This window comes from Canis lupus, chromosome 16 (assembly GCF_048164855.1).
Source record: "Canis lupus baileyi chromosome 16, mCanLup2.hap1, whole genome shotgun sequence".
NCBI lineage: Eukaryota > Metazoa > Chordata > Mammalia > Carnivora > Canidae > Canis > Canis lupus.
In genome coordinates this window covers 38,023,380-38,042,718 of record NC_132853.1, presented here as the reverse complement: position 1 = coordinate 38,042,718, position 19,339 = coordinate 38,023,380, and the positions used below count along the sequence as shown (strand labels likewise).

Below are 19,339 nucleotides of genomic sequence, written 5' to 3'. Positions count from 1 at the left end.
ATCTCCTTTCCCTGGAGAGAGAAAGTATTAATTTCAGTGTATCTGAACTTCATGGGAACCTGCAATGTTTTGAGGATAAGCAGAACTACTTTACTGATGGAATACTAAATTATTTAGTATTTTTAGGCTAAAATTTTTTGTTTTTATTTTTGTGGTAGAAATGTGAACATGGGTTTGCTCATTTTAAGGAAGTCTTTATATTTGATTATTAAAGAATGAATAGGGTTAACAATTTGGGTGGAGGGAGTGGTATTTGCATAAATTGTAACCGAGATGAGCATTTTGGGTTTGGGGGAGCCTACAGACAGTTTTTGTGGAGAATGAATAAAGCCAAAGTCATCTAATGAATAATTTTTGCTGGAGTGAGATTTTTTTTCTCTTCTCACTTCTTCCCTATTTTTCATCTCTTATTATAGCGTATTATCTCAAATGGAGAAGGATAATGGCTTAAGCTTAAATTATTTGAACATGAACCTGAGTTCTCTGGTCCTTGGTTTTCTTTTCAAGAAAGTAGAAATAATAGCTTCCTCATCATATTATAAGGATAAGATGAGATTTAGATTCAGTTTAAAAATTTTTTTAGGGAGATCCCTGGGTGGCTCAACGGTTTAGCACCTGCCTTTGGCCCAGGGCACGGTCCTGGAGTCTCGGAAGTGAGTCCCGTGTCAGGCTCCCAGCATGAAGCCTGCTTCTCCCTCTGCCTGTGTCTCTGCCTCTCTCTATATATATATGTCTATCATGAATAAATAAATAAATAAATCTTTAAAAAATATTTTTTTAAAGGTCCAGTAGAACTTGTTTTGTATTCATGTAAGAAGTTTTTCAAAAGCCTCACATGAACCTTTCATTAGAAACAGAACTTTTGAGGCATCTGCGTGGTTCAGTCAGTTGAGCTTCTGCCTTTGGCTCAGGTCATGATCCTGGGGTTCAATCCCACATCAGTTTCCTTGCTCAGCAGGGAGCCTGCTTTATTTATTTATTCATGAGAGACACAGAGAGGCAGAGACATAGGCAGAGGGAGAAGGTGGCTTCCTGTGGGGAGCCTGATGTGGGACTTGATCCCAGGACCCTGGGATCATGACCTGAGCCAAAGGCAGGTGCTCAACCACTGATCCACCCAGGAATCCCTACACAAAGTGCTTTTAAAATAATACCCACTGACATTATGCTGGATTCTTAGTTTTTCACAGTTGTCTAATCTTCATGGATGTAAATGTTTAAAGAATCATGACCCACAAAATCATTCTGCAAGCTTCTGTTAAATGTCCATTTTGTCTCTGCTGTGTTTAGAATGATATAGTAAACACTTTGGCAAGGATTCAGCAGTAATAAAGATAGCTAATATCCTTCAGTAGCTGCAGTTTAACCAGGAGGACGGTCTGCATTAATATAGTGGTGTGAGTGGGGTGCCTGAGTGGTTCACTCAGTTAGGTGTCTGCCTTTGGCTCAAATCATCATCTCAGGGTCCTGGGATCATGTCTGGCTCCCTGCTCAGCGGGGAACCTGCTTCTCCCTCTGCCACTCCCCCTGCTCATGCTCTGTCTCTCTGTCAAGTAAATAAATAAAATCTTTTTAGGGACACCTGGGTGGCTCAGTGGTTGAATGCCTGCCTTTGGCTCAGGGCGTGATCCCAGAGTCCTTGGATTGAGTCCTGCATCAGGCTCCCTGCATGGAGCCTGCTTCTCTCTCTGTCTCTCTCCCTCTGTGTCTCTCATGAATAAATAAGTAAAATCTTTAAAAAAAATCTTTTTAGGGATCCCTGGGTGGCGCAGCGGTTTAGCGCCTGCCTTTGGCCCAGGGCACGATCCTGGAGACCCGGGATCGAATCCCACATCGGGCTCCTGGTGCATGGAGCCTGCTTCTCCCTCTGTCTATGTCTCTGCCTCTCTCTCTCTCTCTCTCTCTCTCTCTGCGTGACTATCATAAATAATAAATAAAAAATTTAAAAAAAATCTTTTTAAAATATGTATGTAATAGCATGAGAAGTACAGAACACCATTTCCTCAATTACAGAGTATCTTCCAAATTGAACAAAATAAACAATGTAGGGTTTAAGCGTTTTTCAGGTAGATGAGTTGATCAGTAAAGCTTTCTCAAAGTAAGTTGAAATTTCTTTATTGTGGGATGCCTGGATGGCTCAGCAGTTGAGCATCTGCTTTCGGCTCCGGGTGTGATCCTGGAGTCGTGGGATCGGGTCCCGCATCAGGCTCCCTTCATGAAGCCTGCTTCTCTCTGGCTCTTTCTCTGTGTCTCTCATGAATAAATAAATAAAATCTTTAAAAAAAAAAAGAAATTTCTTTATTGAATTAACTAGGTTTTGAAAACAAGAAGCCTCTTCTTTGTTTATAAATTATTGAAAAACGAGGATGTGGGACACTGGGTGGCTCAGCAGTTAAGCGTCTGCCTTTGGCTCAGCACATGATCCTGGAGTCCCATGTCAGTCTCCCTGCATGGACCTGCTTCTCCCTTTGCCTATGTCTCTGCCTCACTCTGTGTGTATCTCTCATGAATAAATAAATAAAATTTTAAAAAAAGAAAAAAAAATGAGGATGTGTTCTCTTCAAAAACAATGTTGTGCCTTACTTTTTTGTTTTTTTTTTTTTTTTAATTTTTTTTTTTTTTTTTTTTACATTTATTTATTTATGATAGTCACACACAGAGAGAGAGAGAGGCAGAGACACAGGCAGAGGGAGAAGCAGGCTCCATGCACCGGGAGCCCGATGTGGGATTCGATCCCGGGTCTCCAGGATCGCGCCCTGGGCCAAAGGCAGGCGCCAAACCGCTGCGCCACCCAGGGATCCCTACTTTTTTGTTTTGTTTTGTTTACCTGTCTTTTTTTACAGGGCCGGGTAGTGGAGAATATTTCAAAAAGATGTGGGGGCTTTTTACGAAAGTTAAGTCTTCGTGGGTGTCTTGGAGTAGGAGACAATGCATTAAGGTAAGAACATCACTATTGGTTAACTGGTCTTCTTAACTGAATATAAATGATTTTTATGTTCTGAAGCTATTCAGAACCCAAACACACATACATAGCTTATAACACAAAAAGATCCAGTACTGGGATGTATGGTTTTGAGAATAAAACAAAGCCCCATATCATAAATGGCTCTTTTGGAGCTTTGAATAAAAAAAATTTTTTTTAATTTGTTGGCTCAAAGTTAGGGTAATTTTAACCTTGGTTGGCATAAAGATCAATGTTTAAAAGTTTATGGTTAAAAATGAATTTATTTGTAAATGTGAGCTAGTTTTGTACCAGTATCCAATATTACAGACAGTAATGTCTTTTATTATTTTTTGTAATGCCTAGAATTATGCCCATTTCATTTCAAACCTTTAACTGTCTTTCTTTCCTGTAAAGGACTTTTGCACAAAATTGTAGGAACATTGAAGTACTGAATCTAAATGGTTGTACAAAGACTACAGATGCGTAAGTATTTTGTGTTTTAGAAGGGTAAGTCATAGCCTCTTGTGTCCTGTCTGTATTAGCTTTAAATGTGGGCTATTAAATATATTTAGTAAATTTCATTTTAGTCTTACAGAAGAAAGATATTTTAAAAGGAAAAAACATTAAAATAGAAATGGCATAAGAAATGTGTTTTGGAATCTGACCCAAATTCATTCTTTTCTTTTCTTTTTTTTTTTTCCAAATTCTTTCTTGATACTTAAAGTGAAATTTAAAGACCATGGATATGAAGTAGGGATTTTTTTTTTTATAGTAGGGATATTAATGATATAAATTACTAGGACTACTTATATTTCAAGAAGACACTAGTAGCTTTACCGTGTCAAAAGACATGGTAAACAGGAGTGCCTGGGTGGCTCATTTAGTTGGGTGTCTGACTTTGGCTTTGGTCAAGATCTTAAGATCCTAGGATCTAACCACACTTTGTTGGGCTTCCAGCTCATCAGGGAGTCTGCTTGTCCCTCTGCCCCTCCCCCCAACCATGCTGGCTCACTCTCTGAAACTCTCTCTCAAATAAAATCTTAAAAAAGAAACACACAGGGTAAACAGATAATTCTACAAAAAGTTATAAAATCTTAAACACATACTAAACAGCTTGTAATAATCAATATTGAGAGCATTTATTAAATGACCTTTTAAATATATTGTGTCTGTGTCAGTTACAATATAAATGAAAGCAATCTTTTATCCTTGAAAGCTTACTATCACAGACATAATAGACAAGGAAGGTAAACATAAAACCCATTCAATCCAGGGTATCTATTGGTAATAATATGTATCAAATAACATTTAAAATTACATAGGGAAATTGTTGCCTATTATGAAGTGAAGCCATTGAGGAAGCTTGTTTATACAGGGTGGGGCTAGGATTATTCAGTGAATGTTCCTGTTCAAAAAGGCCTCGGGAAGGAGATGGGATCTTTAGAATTGCTTAATGAAGGCAAGTGGAAGACACTCCAGACACAGGGTACAGTTTATTTCATTCCTTTCTTTGAGCTCACAGCATTGTTAACTTTTAATACAAGAAAGTGTCTGAAAGACGACTGTGGTTGTTAATTCTACTGTGGTTATTAATTCTAACAAGTATTATTTCTGTGAATTGATTTGACCTTTAACATGAGAAATGAATCTAACACCTCCCCTAACTATGACTTTATACCAGTAGCCTACGTTTATTTTAGATAAATTACCTGTTTATTTTTTGCTTTTGAATATTTAATGTTACAGAGATTAAGAATTTGACCACTTTGATATCTAGACAAGTGACATAAAATTTACACTTTTTTCTAGCTATCTATCCTATATACCAAAGATAAATTGACAAAAATGTAATATAATTTATTACAAGGCTATTCATTTTTGCTGTTTCTAATAAGAAGTAGCAAAAGACAGGAAACAATCCAAATGTCATTCCATAGGAGACTGTTAAATAAAAGGAATGAAGAGAATATATAGTATTCTGGAGTGATCTGTAGTATTCTGTGATCTTAACATACTGTTAAGAAAGCAAACTGCAAAGAAGTTTTATAAGATACTTTTTGTAGGGGCACCTGTGTGGCTCAGTAGGTTAAGTGTCTGCCTTTAGCTTAGGTCATGATCTTGGAGTCCTGGGATCAAGCCCTGCTCAGCAGGGTGTCTGTTTCTCTTCCCTCTGCGCCCACACCCAACCCATGCTCCCACTTGCACATGTTCTCTCTCTCTCTCAAATAAATAAATAAAATCTTTTTTAAAAATATGCTTTTTATAGGACCAGGAGACAATGTAAACAAATATTATATTTTTAAAAAGAATGGAAAGATAAAGAATGAATCAAAAGGTGATTTATGGGAGAGAGAAAACAGGGATGAAAGGGAGACTCTGAAATATCATGTGTTATGGTTTTACCTTATTAGCTGTGTAAATGTTTTACGTAATTAAAATATGAATTAACTCAAAAAGAAATCAAAGCAGTCCCTAAACATTGAAAACAAAATAAAACACATGAACCCAATCATACCAAGTGGAGCTATAACTACACAGAGAAGTTACTTGTGCTGACTTTTGATTTCCTTTTTTTTTTTTAAGATTTTATTTATTTATTCATGAGAGACACAGAGAGAGAGGCAGAGACATAGGCAGAAGACGAAGGCTCCATGCAGGGAGCCTAATGTGGGACTCAATCCCGGGACTCCAGATCATGCCCCGAGCCAAAGGCAGACGCTTAACTGCTAAGCCACGCAGGCGTCCCTGACTTTTGGTTTCTTACAAAATGTTTTAAACATATACCAAGGTAGACAAAATAGTATAATGAACCCATCACCCAGCTTCAGGTTGATAAAACTGAGAAATTACCACTTTATGGACAATCTTGTTTCATCTGTATCCCCAAACTTTTCGTATTTTGAAAAAAGCCTGAACATTATATTATTTAATCTGTAAATATATATTTCTAAAAGATAAAAGCTTTTAATATATGCATGTTAACTTCATCACTCCTATAAAAAAAAACTTAATCTCTTAAAATCATCAAATAACCACTGGTCAGTTCAGATTTTTACTTGTTCTAGTGACTTTAGAAACACAATATTTTAGGGATGCCTGGGTGGCTCAGTGTTTGAGTGTCTGCCTTTGGCTCAGTGCGTGATCCCAGGGTTTGGGGATTAAGTCCCATGTTGGGCTCTCCCACAGGGAGCCTGCTCCTCCCTCTGCCTGTGTCTCCCTCTCTCTCAGTGTCTCTTATGAATGAATAAATAAATCTTTAAAAAAAAAAAAAACACAACATTTTAAGCACAATCTAAAAGAAACATGACACAAACTTCAATAAAAGGTGGAGACGTCTGCTTCTGCCATGACAGTAACTGCCCTCGTGCCATCAACAACTATAAAACTATACAAATCATAGCAAAGAACCAGTTGGAGATGTTGGACAATATGCAGCAAGCACAGGACTGAGAAACAAATCAGGTGAACCCTATGACCACTCTTTCTGCCTGGTGGTATTTTCCAGATGATGGTATAAGGAGAAGGAGCCCAAGCAGAGAACTAAATTCTGGCTGATTTGAAGAGTCAGAGATCAGAGCTCCGGGAGACGGAAGTAACTGGAATTTTTGTCTTGAGACAGGGGAGCTACTCAAAAAGGGCATAGAAATATACATTGAGGGTGCCTGGGTGACTCAGTCAGTTAAACATATGCCTTTGGCTCAGATCATGATCCCTGGGTCCTGGGTTTGAGTCCCATGTCCAGGCTCACTGCTGAGCAGGGAGTCTACTTGTTACTCTGCCTCTGCCCTTCCCTCTCTGCTTATGCTTTCTCTCAAATCAACAAAATCTTAAAAAAAAAAAGAAAAGAAAAGAAATCTGCATCAATTTAGCTGAATAGTAAACTGTAAATGCACATATTGAGACCCCACAAAGTCAGTCAAAGAACATCTAATAAGGAAAGAACAATTACTGGAAAACTGTAAACTGAAAAATTAGCTTTCTGGCAAGAGCTAAAATAACGCTGGGAGAAGTTCTGACTACCCTCAATGGAGAATACCTTGGGACATTTAATAAGCAACTTCAGAAACATCACACCTTGATAGTAAAACTAGACTAGACCTGTCCCAATAAAGGTTAAAAGAAAAAAATTAGGGTCAAATTGATCCAACTAATTCAGCTGTCTGCTAAGGTGAAATTCAACATTCTTTTTTTACAGAAGGCAACAAAACCTAGACACTCAGCATACAGACAGAATTTCTAGCATTCAGTGAAAATTACAAGGCATGCAAAAAGGCATTAAATGATACCAGAAGAAAAACTAGTCAATAGAAACAGACCCAGATGGGACGCCTGGGTGGCTCAGTGGTTAAGTGTCTGCCTTCGGCTCAGGGCGTGATGCCAGAGTCCTGGGATCGAGTCCCACATTAGGCTTCCTGCATGGAGCCTGCTTCTCCCTAGGTCTCTGCCTCTCTCTGTGTGTCTCTCATGAGTAAATAAATAATATCTTAAAAAAAGAAAGAAATAGACCCAGAAATTATGATAGCGATTATAAAATTGACCAATAAAATTTATTTTATTATTATTTTTTTAAAGATTTTATTTATTCATGAGAGAGAGAGGCAGAGACACAGGCAGAGGGAGGAGTAGGCTCCATGCAGGGAGGCCGACATGGGACTCGATCCTGGGTCTCCAGGATCAGGACCTGGGCTGAAGGCAGCACTAAACTGCTGAGCCACCCGGGCTGCCCGACCAATAAATTTTAAACATAGCAAGTACAAATATGCTCTAGAATTTAAGAAAACCTAAAGATAATACAGACTTGAAGGATGAAAAAGGAGATACTATTATAATCACTAATCATAGGAAACTTGGGGCGGTTATTATGAATATGAGATGATATAAACTTCAGGAAAAATGTACATGAAAGATATTAAATAGTAAATGATAAGTAGACAAAAAACCAGTAAAGGTCTGTACTTGAGCAGTATTGTCAATGAACTTGTCCTAATTGATACTTAACAAAATGCTATACCAGAGAGTAACAGAATAAACATTCAAGTGCCCCTAGAGTATTCAGTGAGACACACTAAAATATGCTTTCAACGAACTTAAGATTGAAATCATACTGAGTGAATTAAAGTAGAAATCAATAACATATGGAAAATTTGAAGGTTAAATATCACCCTTCAGAATAATATGGGTCAAAGAATAGGTTACTAAGAACACTATAAAATATGTATTGCTGTGTGAAAATGAAAATACAACATGTGAAACTTGTAGACTGTACCAAAGGCAATACTTTAGAGAAAATACAGTTTCAGATGTGTATGTTAGAAAAGAAAGGTTTAAAATCAGGGACTGGTGTGTGACTGGCTCAGTTGGTAGACTTTATACTAACAAATTAGACAATCGAAATGAAAGAGACAAATCCCTGGGAAGGCACAAATTACCAAATTTGACTTATTAAAAAAAAAAAAGCAATCTAAACATATTCATAACAAGTTCAGCGCATGATTCAAAAGCATCCCATAAAGAAAAGCCCAGGCCAAGATGGGTTCACTGGTGAATTCCATCAAATATTTAAAAGATGAAATAATACCAATCTTCAAACTGATTCATAAAATGAAATAAGTACTTTATAACTCATTCTATGAAGCCAATGTTTTTCTCATACCAAAGACATTACAATAAAAAAGGGGATCTACTGATTGTTATCCCTCAGAAACAGAACTGCAAAAATACTTGACAAAGTGTTAGAAAACTGAATCCAGTAATATATGAAAGGATTTTGAATCATAACCAAGTAAGATTTATCCCAGAAATACAAGTGTGGCTTAATATCTGAAAATCAATTAATATAATATCTCAGTAATTAGTAGAATAGAGTAGAGGTCAGCAGACCTCTGTACAGGGCCAGATAAGTAAATATTTTTAGGACTTTGTAGGCCATACAGTTAATCTGTCACAGCTACTCAACCCTGTCAGTGTTTTACAAAGGCAGCCATAGATTATACACAAACAAATAGGCATAACTGTACTCCAATAAAACTTTATTTCTGGACAGTGAGATTTGAATTTCATATGATTTTCACATGTTGCAAACTATATCTTTTTATTTATTCATTCATAGAGACAGAGAGAGAGAGAGAGGCAGAGACAGAGGCAGAGTCACAGGCAGAGGGAGAAGCAGGCATCATGCAGAGAGCCTGACGTGGGACTCCATCCAGGGTCCCCAGGATCACGCCCTGGGCTGCAGGCGGCACTAAACCGCTGCGCCACCGGGGCTGCCCCAAACTATATCTTTAAAAAAAAAAATGTTTTTTCAACCATTTAAAACACCAAAACCATTCTTAACTTGTGAGCCATATAAAGATAGGCAGCTGGTGAGATTTACTGCTGCCTGGAATAAAGGACAAAACCACATGATCATCTCAGTGCAATTGGTGGCTTCTAAAATGGCCCCCAAGTAACCCCTACCTCCTACTACTCACAACCTTGTGTAATCTTTTCCCTTGAACGTGGGCTGGACCTAGTGACTCATTTCTAACAATAGAAGACTGCAAAAGAGATTGGATGTCACTTTGGAGATTAGGTTACCAGAAGACTGTGATTCTATCTTGCTGTGCTTTCTCTCAGGACTCTGGCTCTCGGGGGAGCAAGCTGCCCTGTTTTGAGTAGCGTGTGGAGAGGGCCACGTGGCAAGGAACTGAGGTCTGGCCAACAGCCAGCAAGGACCTGAAACCTACCAAAAAACATGAGTGAGCTTAGAATTGGATCTTCTAAGGTCTGCCAGTAGTCACCTAAATAAGATTGGAAAGGAATTGGCACCTAGTTAACCTTTAGATGAATGCAACTGTGACCAATAGCTTAATTACAGCCTTGTGAGAGAGCCTGAGTCAGAGGCACTCTACTAAAGCTGCCTGTGCCTGTATTCCTGACCCTCAAAAACTGTGATAGTAAATGTTTTCTTGTTTTAAGCTGCTCAGTTTTGGGGTAATTTGTTTTAAGTAACAGTAGATCATTACTACATCAGCAGATACAGAAAAAATACATGACAAAATCCAACACTCATTCATAATTTAAAAATTCTCAACAAACTAGAAATAGAAGGGAGTTCACTCAATCTGATCAAAAGCATTTATGAAAAAACTTACTACCAACATCATACTTCTCAATGAAAGACTAAGTCCTTTACCCTAACATCAGAAGCAAGGTGAGGATGTTATATGTCACCATTTCTATCAACATTCTGTTGGAGATTGTAGCCAATGCAAAAGGGGGGGGGGGCCTGGGAGGCTCAGTTGGTTAAGTGGCTAACTCTTGATTTCAGCTTAGGTCAGGATCTCAGGTTTCTGGGATCAAGCCCCATGTTGGAATCTGCGCTTAGCGGGGAGTCTGCTTAAAGATTCTCTCTCTCTGCCTCTTTTTGCCCTTCCCCTTTGTTCTTGCTTGCTCACTCTCAAAAATCTTGTTTTTTAAAAAAAAGTCATAAAGACAGGTAGTAATATTACATAACTTAGCTTGTTTGAGCCTTGATGCTGGTCCATCCTCAGTATACCTTGCAAAAATCCAGCCATTTCGTTACTGCCATGCAAAAAGTTATCTTGAACAGAGATTTAAGTGAAAGAGCAGAGATGGGCACCTGGGTGGCACAGGGGTTGAGTGTCTGCCTGTAGCTCAGGGCGTGATCCCGGGGTCTCAGGATAGACTCCAGCATCAGGCTCCCTATGGGGCCTCTGCCTCTCTCTGTGTGTCTCTCATGAATAAATAAATAATCTAAAAAAAGAGTAGAGGGGCGCCTTGGTGGCTTGGTTGAGTGTCTGCCTTCGGCTCAGGGTGTGGTCCTGGAGTCCCTGGGTCAAGTTCCACATCGGGCTCCCTGTGGGGAACCTGCTTCTCCTTCTGCCTATGTCTCTGTCTCTCTCTCTCTCTCTCTGTCTCTCATGAATGGATGAATAAAATCTTTAAAAATAATAATAAAGAGTCGAGATAGAGCTTTCATCTTCATGTTGCACCACGTGCTAACAAGTACTAGCTAGCTTTCTGGTATTTTTGTATTTGCAAAATGCACATAGGTCTCCTGTGAGGACATAGGTAGTTTGCTGTTAAACATTTCCAAATGAGGGGATCCCTGGGTGGCGCAGCGGTTTAGCGCCTGCCTTTGGCCCAGGGCGCGATCCTGGAGACCCCGGATCAAGTCCCACGTCGGGCTCCCGGTGCATGAAGCCTGCTTCTCCCTCTGCCTGTGTCTCTACCTCTCTCTCTGTGTGTGTGTGACTATCATAAATAAAAAAATTTTTTAAATTTAAAAAGAAATTCCAAATGAGAATCAAGTACCATCATCCCCTCATGCAGATTCTCCTATGCAGTACAGCCTTTCTTCTTTGTGAATGGCATCTGCCTCTATCTCAGCAAGAAAGGTCTCAGAATTTATAACTGCTTTTATTTGGGGTATGGAAATTTTACAGTTCTTATGTACACACATATGTTTAATGAGAATCGTGTATGATTTACTGAAGATGTGTTCCTGTTTGCTTATTCATTATTTTTTCCTTTTTCCATTTTTCAGTACATGTACTAGCCTTAGCAAGTTCTGTTCCAAACTCAGGCACCTTGACTTGGCTTCCTGTACATCAATAACAAACATGTCTCTTAAAGCTCTGAGGTAAATTTCTTATAACAAGAATGTCCAGTAATCAGAACAAATACTGATTTTTTTTTCATTTCAAATAACTGAAATAAAGTTGGAATTGAAGGAAACTGTTTTATGGATATGTACTATAGTTCAGAATAGATCTTCTGTTTTATCATTTGCCCAAATTACAGGACACATTCAGGGTAAAATGACTAGAGGTAACTAGGATTCTGAACAGACTGGTACAGTGTATCCATAAATGATTAGATTTCTATGAAGGTTTGATTCCCCCCCGCTCCCCAAAACGCCACATATCATTATAGCTAGTGATTAAAGCAGCACTCTGTGGAGTCAGGTGATTGACAAATGTAACCCTTGTGAACTTTTCCTTATCATCTCATTGTGCTGTTGTTAGGATTAAACAGTATTATCATTGTTTGATAATATTAGGCCAAACCATACAAAGTTGCCAGTGTTTAATAACAACTTTTGTCTTATAAAAATGACAGCTTTTTAAAGTACATTACGGAAGGTGTGCCTTAAGGAAGGTGAAATGTCCATTCTCTTTGTACCTTTACTTTTTTATCAGTCTTTTACAAGTTACTATAGTCCCATGTATTGGTTATGTTTCATGAGTAATAAAAATTAAGCTATTAAAAGAAGAAATGTAGGTTTAGTTAAGTATAAGTAACCTAGAAATGTGGCTTTTTCTAGACCTTCCTATGAATATTGAGTACATATGTATCGAAGGCCATTTGCCATGTAGGATAATAAGTAGGATAATACAACATTTATAGCTTATAAAATATTTTCACATAAATAATTTCATGTATTTAAAAACTATGTGAGGCATATAGGACAGACATGTAATAGATAAGTAAATCTAAAACAACAACAACAACAACAAAAGAAAATCTAAAACATTTTTGAATGCCAGGTAATGTGATTAACCTTGGGATGTCACTAAATAAGGTATTGTTACTGCCTATGAGCTGCTCAGAGTCTAGTAGGAGAAAAAATAATAAACATGTTGTTATATCATAGTGATAAGTGCTATTATAGAAGTGAGTGCATCCATTTGGGGAGAATATAGGCTATGGCTGATCTTAGATTAAGAGAAGTTCAGGCAGGATCCTAAAGGGACTTGCTTGAAGTCACACTGTTAATGTTGAAGAATGGACTTGAACAAGATCCCCCACCTTCATTCTATAAAACAATTAAAGCAATATTTTCCACCTTGCGCTTGGGATTCTTGCATAGCTCAAATGTGAAATCAAAGATGAAACTGGTATTTGATAGAAGGCAGAGATCAAACACAATATATCCTAAATTTAGTCTACGGAGACAGTACCCTAGAGACTTCAGAGATAAGGAAAATTTATGGATCCTGTATAATTTTTTAAATAATTTAAACGTCTTCATTATTACTTTGACAAGTAATAGAATTATTTGATAAGGAATATGAATCTAAACTTCACTAATTACTCTGTTAACGTGACAGGTCACTTAATTCCTATTTCTTTCCCAGAGATGTTTTAAACATGTGTGATATGTGCAAAAAGAATATATTTGCAAAGGATAAACCTCCATAACAATCTAATACATCTGAAAAACAGTATTGTGCTTTATGCTTGTTTAGCTGATTTGAGATGACATTCCTTTCGATTCTAATCACCACTTCCTTTTAATTCTGATTGCCATAGTGATAAAATCCCACATGAACTCCACCAGCGTTGCTAAATATGCTTTGTTGTTGTTGTTGTTGTGGGATTGCCTATATTATAAATCTATGTTAAGTAAATGTAATTATTCTTGTGGGAAAGCATGGAGCTGTAGCCTTTCCCTGACCTAAATAGCCAATAAAATGAGACTTTGGTGCCTTTGGAACTGAATTTAGTCATAAGTTTGTTTCATTTTGTTTTGTCCTCAGTGAGGGATGTCCACTGTTGGAGCAATTAAACATTTCCTGGTGTGACCAAGTAACCAAGGATGGCATCCAAGCACTAGTGAGAGGCTGTGGGGGTCTGAAGGCTTTATTCTTAAAAGGCTGCACACAGGTAATACTCCATGTCATGCCTGTAAATTTTAGAAGAACCAGGAACTTTGTAGGTAGCCCAAAGATAGCTGTGGTAGCTGAAGAAATATGTAGTTCTATATTATTGATAAAAAATACATGGTTACCAGGCAGCTTGGGTGGCTCAGCGGTTTAAGCGCCTGCCTTCGGCCCAGGGCGTAATCCCAGAGTCCCAGGATCCAGTCCCACATCAGACTCCCTGCATGGAGCCTGCTCCTCCCTCTGCCTGTGTCTCTGTCTCTCTCTCTGTCCTCATGAATAAATAAATAAAATCTTAAAAAAAAAAAAAAACATGGTTACCAAAAATTAAAGTGTCTTCCATAGAGTAAAAAATATATATGAAAAGAATTAACATCTGATGGAAGATAATTTCTAAGGGTAGGCGAGATGGGGCGATAAAATCTCACTGAGCATGCTCCATGGGTAGGAAGCATATTACACAATTTAATCTGAAAAGAAAACTTGCCATGTTGTCACTGCCTGAGACTGTGAACTGGAGAGGCAAGGAAGGCAGTCTTAGCAGTTTTCGCTAGTGGTTTAACTACCGGGTTAAATGTGCCAGGTATACAGATCCTACAATTCATAGTATTGATGTTTACTTCCTGCCAGTCACATTACAAATTCCAACATATTTTGTCATTAAAAAGTTTACTGTTTTCCTATTTTACTGTGATAAAAATAGAGAGAGAGAGAGAGAGAGAGGAGTTGACATTGCAGCATTTGAAGGAAAAATCAAAAGTGAGTTTAGAAGTGACACAAGGTAGGGCTAGGCTCTTGTAACATTATTTTATTAATGGTTACTGAAACCATTCCTTGGATTTTGTTAAAAGGGCCTTTATTCCTTCACCATGGTGGGAGGAGTTCCATTGTTTGAGACAGAGCTTTGGAAGTAAAATTGCCTTAAAACAACAGCTTGAGCTTCTGGTTATTTATGGAATCCTGAAAAATATTGATTGGGATGCACCATTATAATCAATTACTTACCATCTGTTCTCAGCACTGTATGCATGGCACTGATCTTCCAGCAGGAGATAAACCGGATTCCTTTCTCAGCTCCTGCTCCCAAAAGTTTCTTTTTAAAAAACTTTATATAGGAAGTATAGAAGTGTGAAAATTATTTTAGCTTCATAATCCCTGAGCAAAATGCTGTGAGGCATATTTATCAGAAGAAAAATCCATAAACATTAGGTAGTGTTTATCTTTTTCTTGATGTAGTGATTGTATGAATTTGATGTGGTTGGAACTGATGAAAAATACTGATAGCCATACTAATGATATGAATTACACCTTTATGTGATCACAGCTTCTGGTTCATTGTTCCTTTGAAACTTGGTTGGCTGTATTTAGAATGTGTATATATAGTCCTGAATCTTTATCCCTTGAAATGGTGTTTGTAATTATTTTTCTCTTTTTAATTTTTGTAGCTAGAAGATGAAGCTCTCAAGTACATAGGTGCACACTGTCCTGAACTGGTGACTTTGAACTTGCAGACTTGCTTAGTAAGCAGCACTTCCCACAATTCTTTTGTATTCAGTAATTCATTTCAGTAATATTTTGTAAGAGCTTCAGTTATCGAGATCAGTGGTTTTTCCCCCTCAGCCCTGGCGACACAGTAAACACACAGATGATTCTTTGCGTGCTTAATGATACTCACTCCTGAGGGTTTTGACATAGGTAATAAAGATACCTCATGCAGAATTCCAAATAAGCGGGCAGCCCGAGTGGCTCAGCGGTTTAGCGCCGCCTTCAGCCCAGGGCCTGATCCTGGAGACCTGGGATCAAGTCCCACATTGGGCTTCCTGCATGGAGCCTGCTTCTCCCTCTGCCTGTGTCTCTGCCTCTTTCTCTCTCTCTCTGTGTCTCTCATGAATAGATAAATAAAATCTTAAAAAAAAAAAAAGAATTCCAAATAAGCAAACTATAACTCCACTCCTTTTCTTTTCTACTTTTAGAAGTGAATTATTCACAGACTTTAGTACTTAGAATATTTTTGGTAAATTAATTGCAGTCATGCCAATAAGATCTCAGTCATAACTATTGGGAACCACTGATCTAAACAGATGACAAGCAAAATGTACTCTCTAAATTATTTCCAAGTAGTATTTGTAGTTCACATTTGGCTTGTTTAGACTGTCAACTTTTGGTGGTCTATCTCCAAAGCCCTGCATTTTGCACATAGAATTTGCTGAAACTATTCAGGGTCCTAGAACATTGACAACAAATACACTTTTAGCTTTTCTCTCTTGTCTTAAGAATTACAAATATCTGTTGCCTTGGAATGAGAGCCTCTCATAGCAATGAAAAAAATTGATGAGGGTTTTCCTTGTTTTTGCTAAAACTTCTGCTCATTATACCCTCCCCTTCTTGTATGATCACCTGAAACTTAAGAGCATAGCGCTTGTTTAAAGGTGACACATAAAAGGCCACGTTTTGTGCAATTGAAGCAACCTCCCCATCTAGCCCTTAAGGGATGGTGCTGATAAATGATCTGCTTGGGAGGCCTCCTGAAGACTGAGTTTAAAGGAATGACATTCCTTTTAATTCTCATCACTGCTTACTTCTAATTCTGATTGCCATCATTGCTCTCAGAATTTGCCTAATTTCATTTATGAAACTGAAATATTTGGCCTGACAGGAAGAGCTTACACAACTGTTATAAACATGAAACCATCATCTTACAGTGATAGGAAAAAAATTGTTCTCAGGCATCTTTGGATTTTACACACACACACACACACACACACACACACAGATAGACTCTGTATATATTTGTGTGGCTATATGTTAAATACACATTTGCACAACTATATAAATACATACATACCATACCTAACCTTTTCTGTTTTAGTTTCATTTCCTTGATCCTTCCAGCAGACAGAAATCACAGCCAGTAATCATAAAGAACCAGTTCTATCATGTATTTTACTCTTTCCCTTCACCCAGATCTTAGGACATAAGGACATATGTCATTCCTTCTGTAGAATGTGATGGACATAAGTCATTCCTTCTGTAGAATGTGATGCAATGATTCTTATTCCTAAGACTTCACGTTTCTGCCCAAAACTGTTGACATGACCGAAGTACATTCTTGGTCATTCTCTTTTTCTTGTCTAATTTGAAAACATAAAAGTTTGGTAAGTTTTATTTTAAAATCTGAAGAATTGGGATCCCTGGGTGGCGCAGTGGTTTGGCGCCTGCCTTTGGCCCAGGGCGCGATCCTGGAGACCCGGGATCGAATCCCACGTCGGGCTCCCGGTGCATGGAGCCTGCTTCTCCCTCTGCCTGTGTCTCTGCCTCTCTCTCTCTCTCTCTCTGTGTGACTATCACAAATAAATAAAAATTTTAAAAAAAAATCTGAAGAATTGTTACATAGGACTTTCTTCTTCAGTAATCCCTTATAGACTTGAAAACATTAAGAGGCAAAGAGCAACACAGCCCTACAATATTTTCCCAATATTATGTGACACAAATTCTCATTGACCTGATAAATATGCATGTTTATTGATTGCTGCCTCCCCTTTTACATTTCAATTATCCTCATTTAGTAATAACTGCACATCATACTTGCATGGCACTTTTTTAGTTACTTCCACATGTGTTGATCCTTGTTAATTTATCCTCATGGATAAATCTTGTATCTGCCTTAGCATCCTTTTTTTAAATCTGTATCTTGCTTCAGTTATACAATATTGAGAATATACTGATTTAAGCAGTGAATATTTAAAGCTTGATTTTTTTTTTCCCAGTTGTCCTGGCAACCTAAGGACACTCATTAAGCAGAGATGACAAGTGAGCTTTATTCTGAGGCTTACACAAAATTTGTGAATCTAGCAGGACAAATTGAAGTACTAATCATATCCAACATGTTAAGGTGTTTATAAGTGGCATCTTTTTTTTTTTTAGGATAACATATTAGTGTCACCTTTTTTTTAGAATATAAAAGTATATTTGAGTTGGATACAGATGTTTATCTCCATAAATTAGGGTGTTCTTTATTATACAACTAAGATAAATAAATGGAAAAAATGAAATGATCTGTGGTTGATATAAAGTTGCAACTGTCATCCACAGTTGTTTTATTTTTTCAGTAAGTTAATATCAGTGTCAATTTTGGACTTACAAATATGTTTGTACTGCTGTTTTTATCTATTTTCTAGGTTTTAAAGTAATTTAATTGAATCTACCCTATGATGTACCTCATGCTGTTCCCAGTCTCATTAGGTTAAAAGAATCTCATTAGTGCTTCTTCCGTTTACACCAAAAATGAGCACAGGGGTGGGTGCGTGGTGGTCTCAGTCTCGTGTGACTCCTGATCTCAGGGTCGTGAGTTCAAGACCCATGTTGGGCATGGAGTCTACTTAAAAAAAGAAGGGAAAAAAAATGAGCAGATTCTCTCACAAAGTAAATCAAAAGGAACTGAAAATGAGGAACAAAGTGTGCTCATTTTCTTTTAGGTCTGCTACTTGATTAATATTAGATCTGTGTTGTGTTTTTTTTTTTTTTTTTTTTTCTTTTTGGTGCTTATTTTCAGAGATAACATTTTTTTTCCTTATTTTTCTTCTGCTAAGTTACTAATATCTATGGGGGGTTTTTTGCTCTTATTTTTTAGCAAATCACAGATGAAGGTCTCATTACTATATGCAGAGGGTGCCATAAGTTACAGTCCCTCTGTGCCTCCGGCTGCTCCAACATCACAGATGCCATCCTGAATGCTCTAGGTCAGAACTGTCCACGGCTTAGGTAAACATTTCTTGTTTAGCTCAAAAAATCTGGGGAAAGGAACAAAGGCATTCTTCACCCAAATTTATCTCTTGGAACTTTGATATTTTTAAGGTAGACACTACAAGGCTGCTGCCCTTTTAGATGCTCACCTGCTTGCTTTGTACCTCATTTAATTACATGTAATTGGCTTAAACCAAGGGGTGATAGCCCCCATTTCCTATTTCTTGCTATCCATAGTAGAATAAAATTAACATTTTATTTCATTACTTGAGAAATGAAATAAAGGCATTTTATTTTCTCTTCTTAATACTTTCATATAATTCCTTTCTGGAGAAAGTTCTTAAGGGCCTACCCTGTGGTTATTTGTTGTGGTAATGATGCCAGATACATAGTTAAGTATTTAAAAAGAAAAAACAGCCCTGCAAGAAAACTTCCTTTGTGCTTATAGTCTTTTAGAGCAAGCCTTATTTCTCTATGTTTCCTCCTCTTTGTCTAAATATAGGATTGGCTGAATATTTACCAAGAATGCCATGTTAGCATGCATATGGTTTCAAGCCCATATTGGTTTTATAAAAGCACACAACATGCTGTTTTGTAATAAATAGGCATGATCCCCATATACCTTTTTTGTTTTTATAACAGAACCTTTATTGTACTTAACATGTTAGATATGTTAACCATTGTTTTAAGTGATTTGCAAATATTAATTCATTCAGTCCTCAAAATAGCATGTAAGCACTGTTACTATCTCCATTACAGATGAGAAAACTAAAGCACAGAGCAGTCAGGTAACCTGTTCAAGGTCTCACAGCTAGTGAGTTCAGGAGCAAGGATTCAAATCCAGGCAGTCCGGCTCCAGAACCCAGGAAACCACATATAATAATCATTGTAAACCCATATAACTTTATTAAAGCTTTTGATTATCACCTGGCTAGGGGCCTAACCATAATTATTAAAAGAAAATTTAATTTGCCTAGATTATCAA

General features: G+C 37.6%; 1 protein-coding gene across 9 annotated transcripts in view; it reads left to right on the top strand.

The window, feature by feature from the left end:
• The window catches only part of FBXL20 (F-box and leucine rich repeat protein 20), a 114,890-nt gene that overhangs the window by 73,764 nt on the left and 21,787 nt on the right, over positions 1-19,339 (top strand). For all 9 annotated transcript variants that reach the window (XM_072780381.1, XM_072780380.1, XM_072780385.1 and 6 more), the window contains 6 exons: positions 2,844-2,938; positions 3,359-3,427; positions 11,493-11,588; positions 13,489-13,615; positions 15,057-15,131; positions 18,242-18,372. In XM_072780381.1, coding sequence (XP_072636482.1) covers positions 2,844-2,938; positions 3,359-3,427; positions 11,493-11,588; positions 13,489-13,615; positions 15,057-15,131; positions 18,242-18,372 — 593 coding nt within the window. The remainder of the gene's footprint in view (positions 1-2,843; positions 2,939-3,358; positions 3,428-11,492; positions 11,589-13,488; positions 13,616-15,056; positions 15,132-18,241; positions 18,373-19,339) is intronic.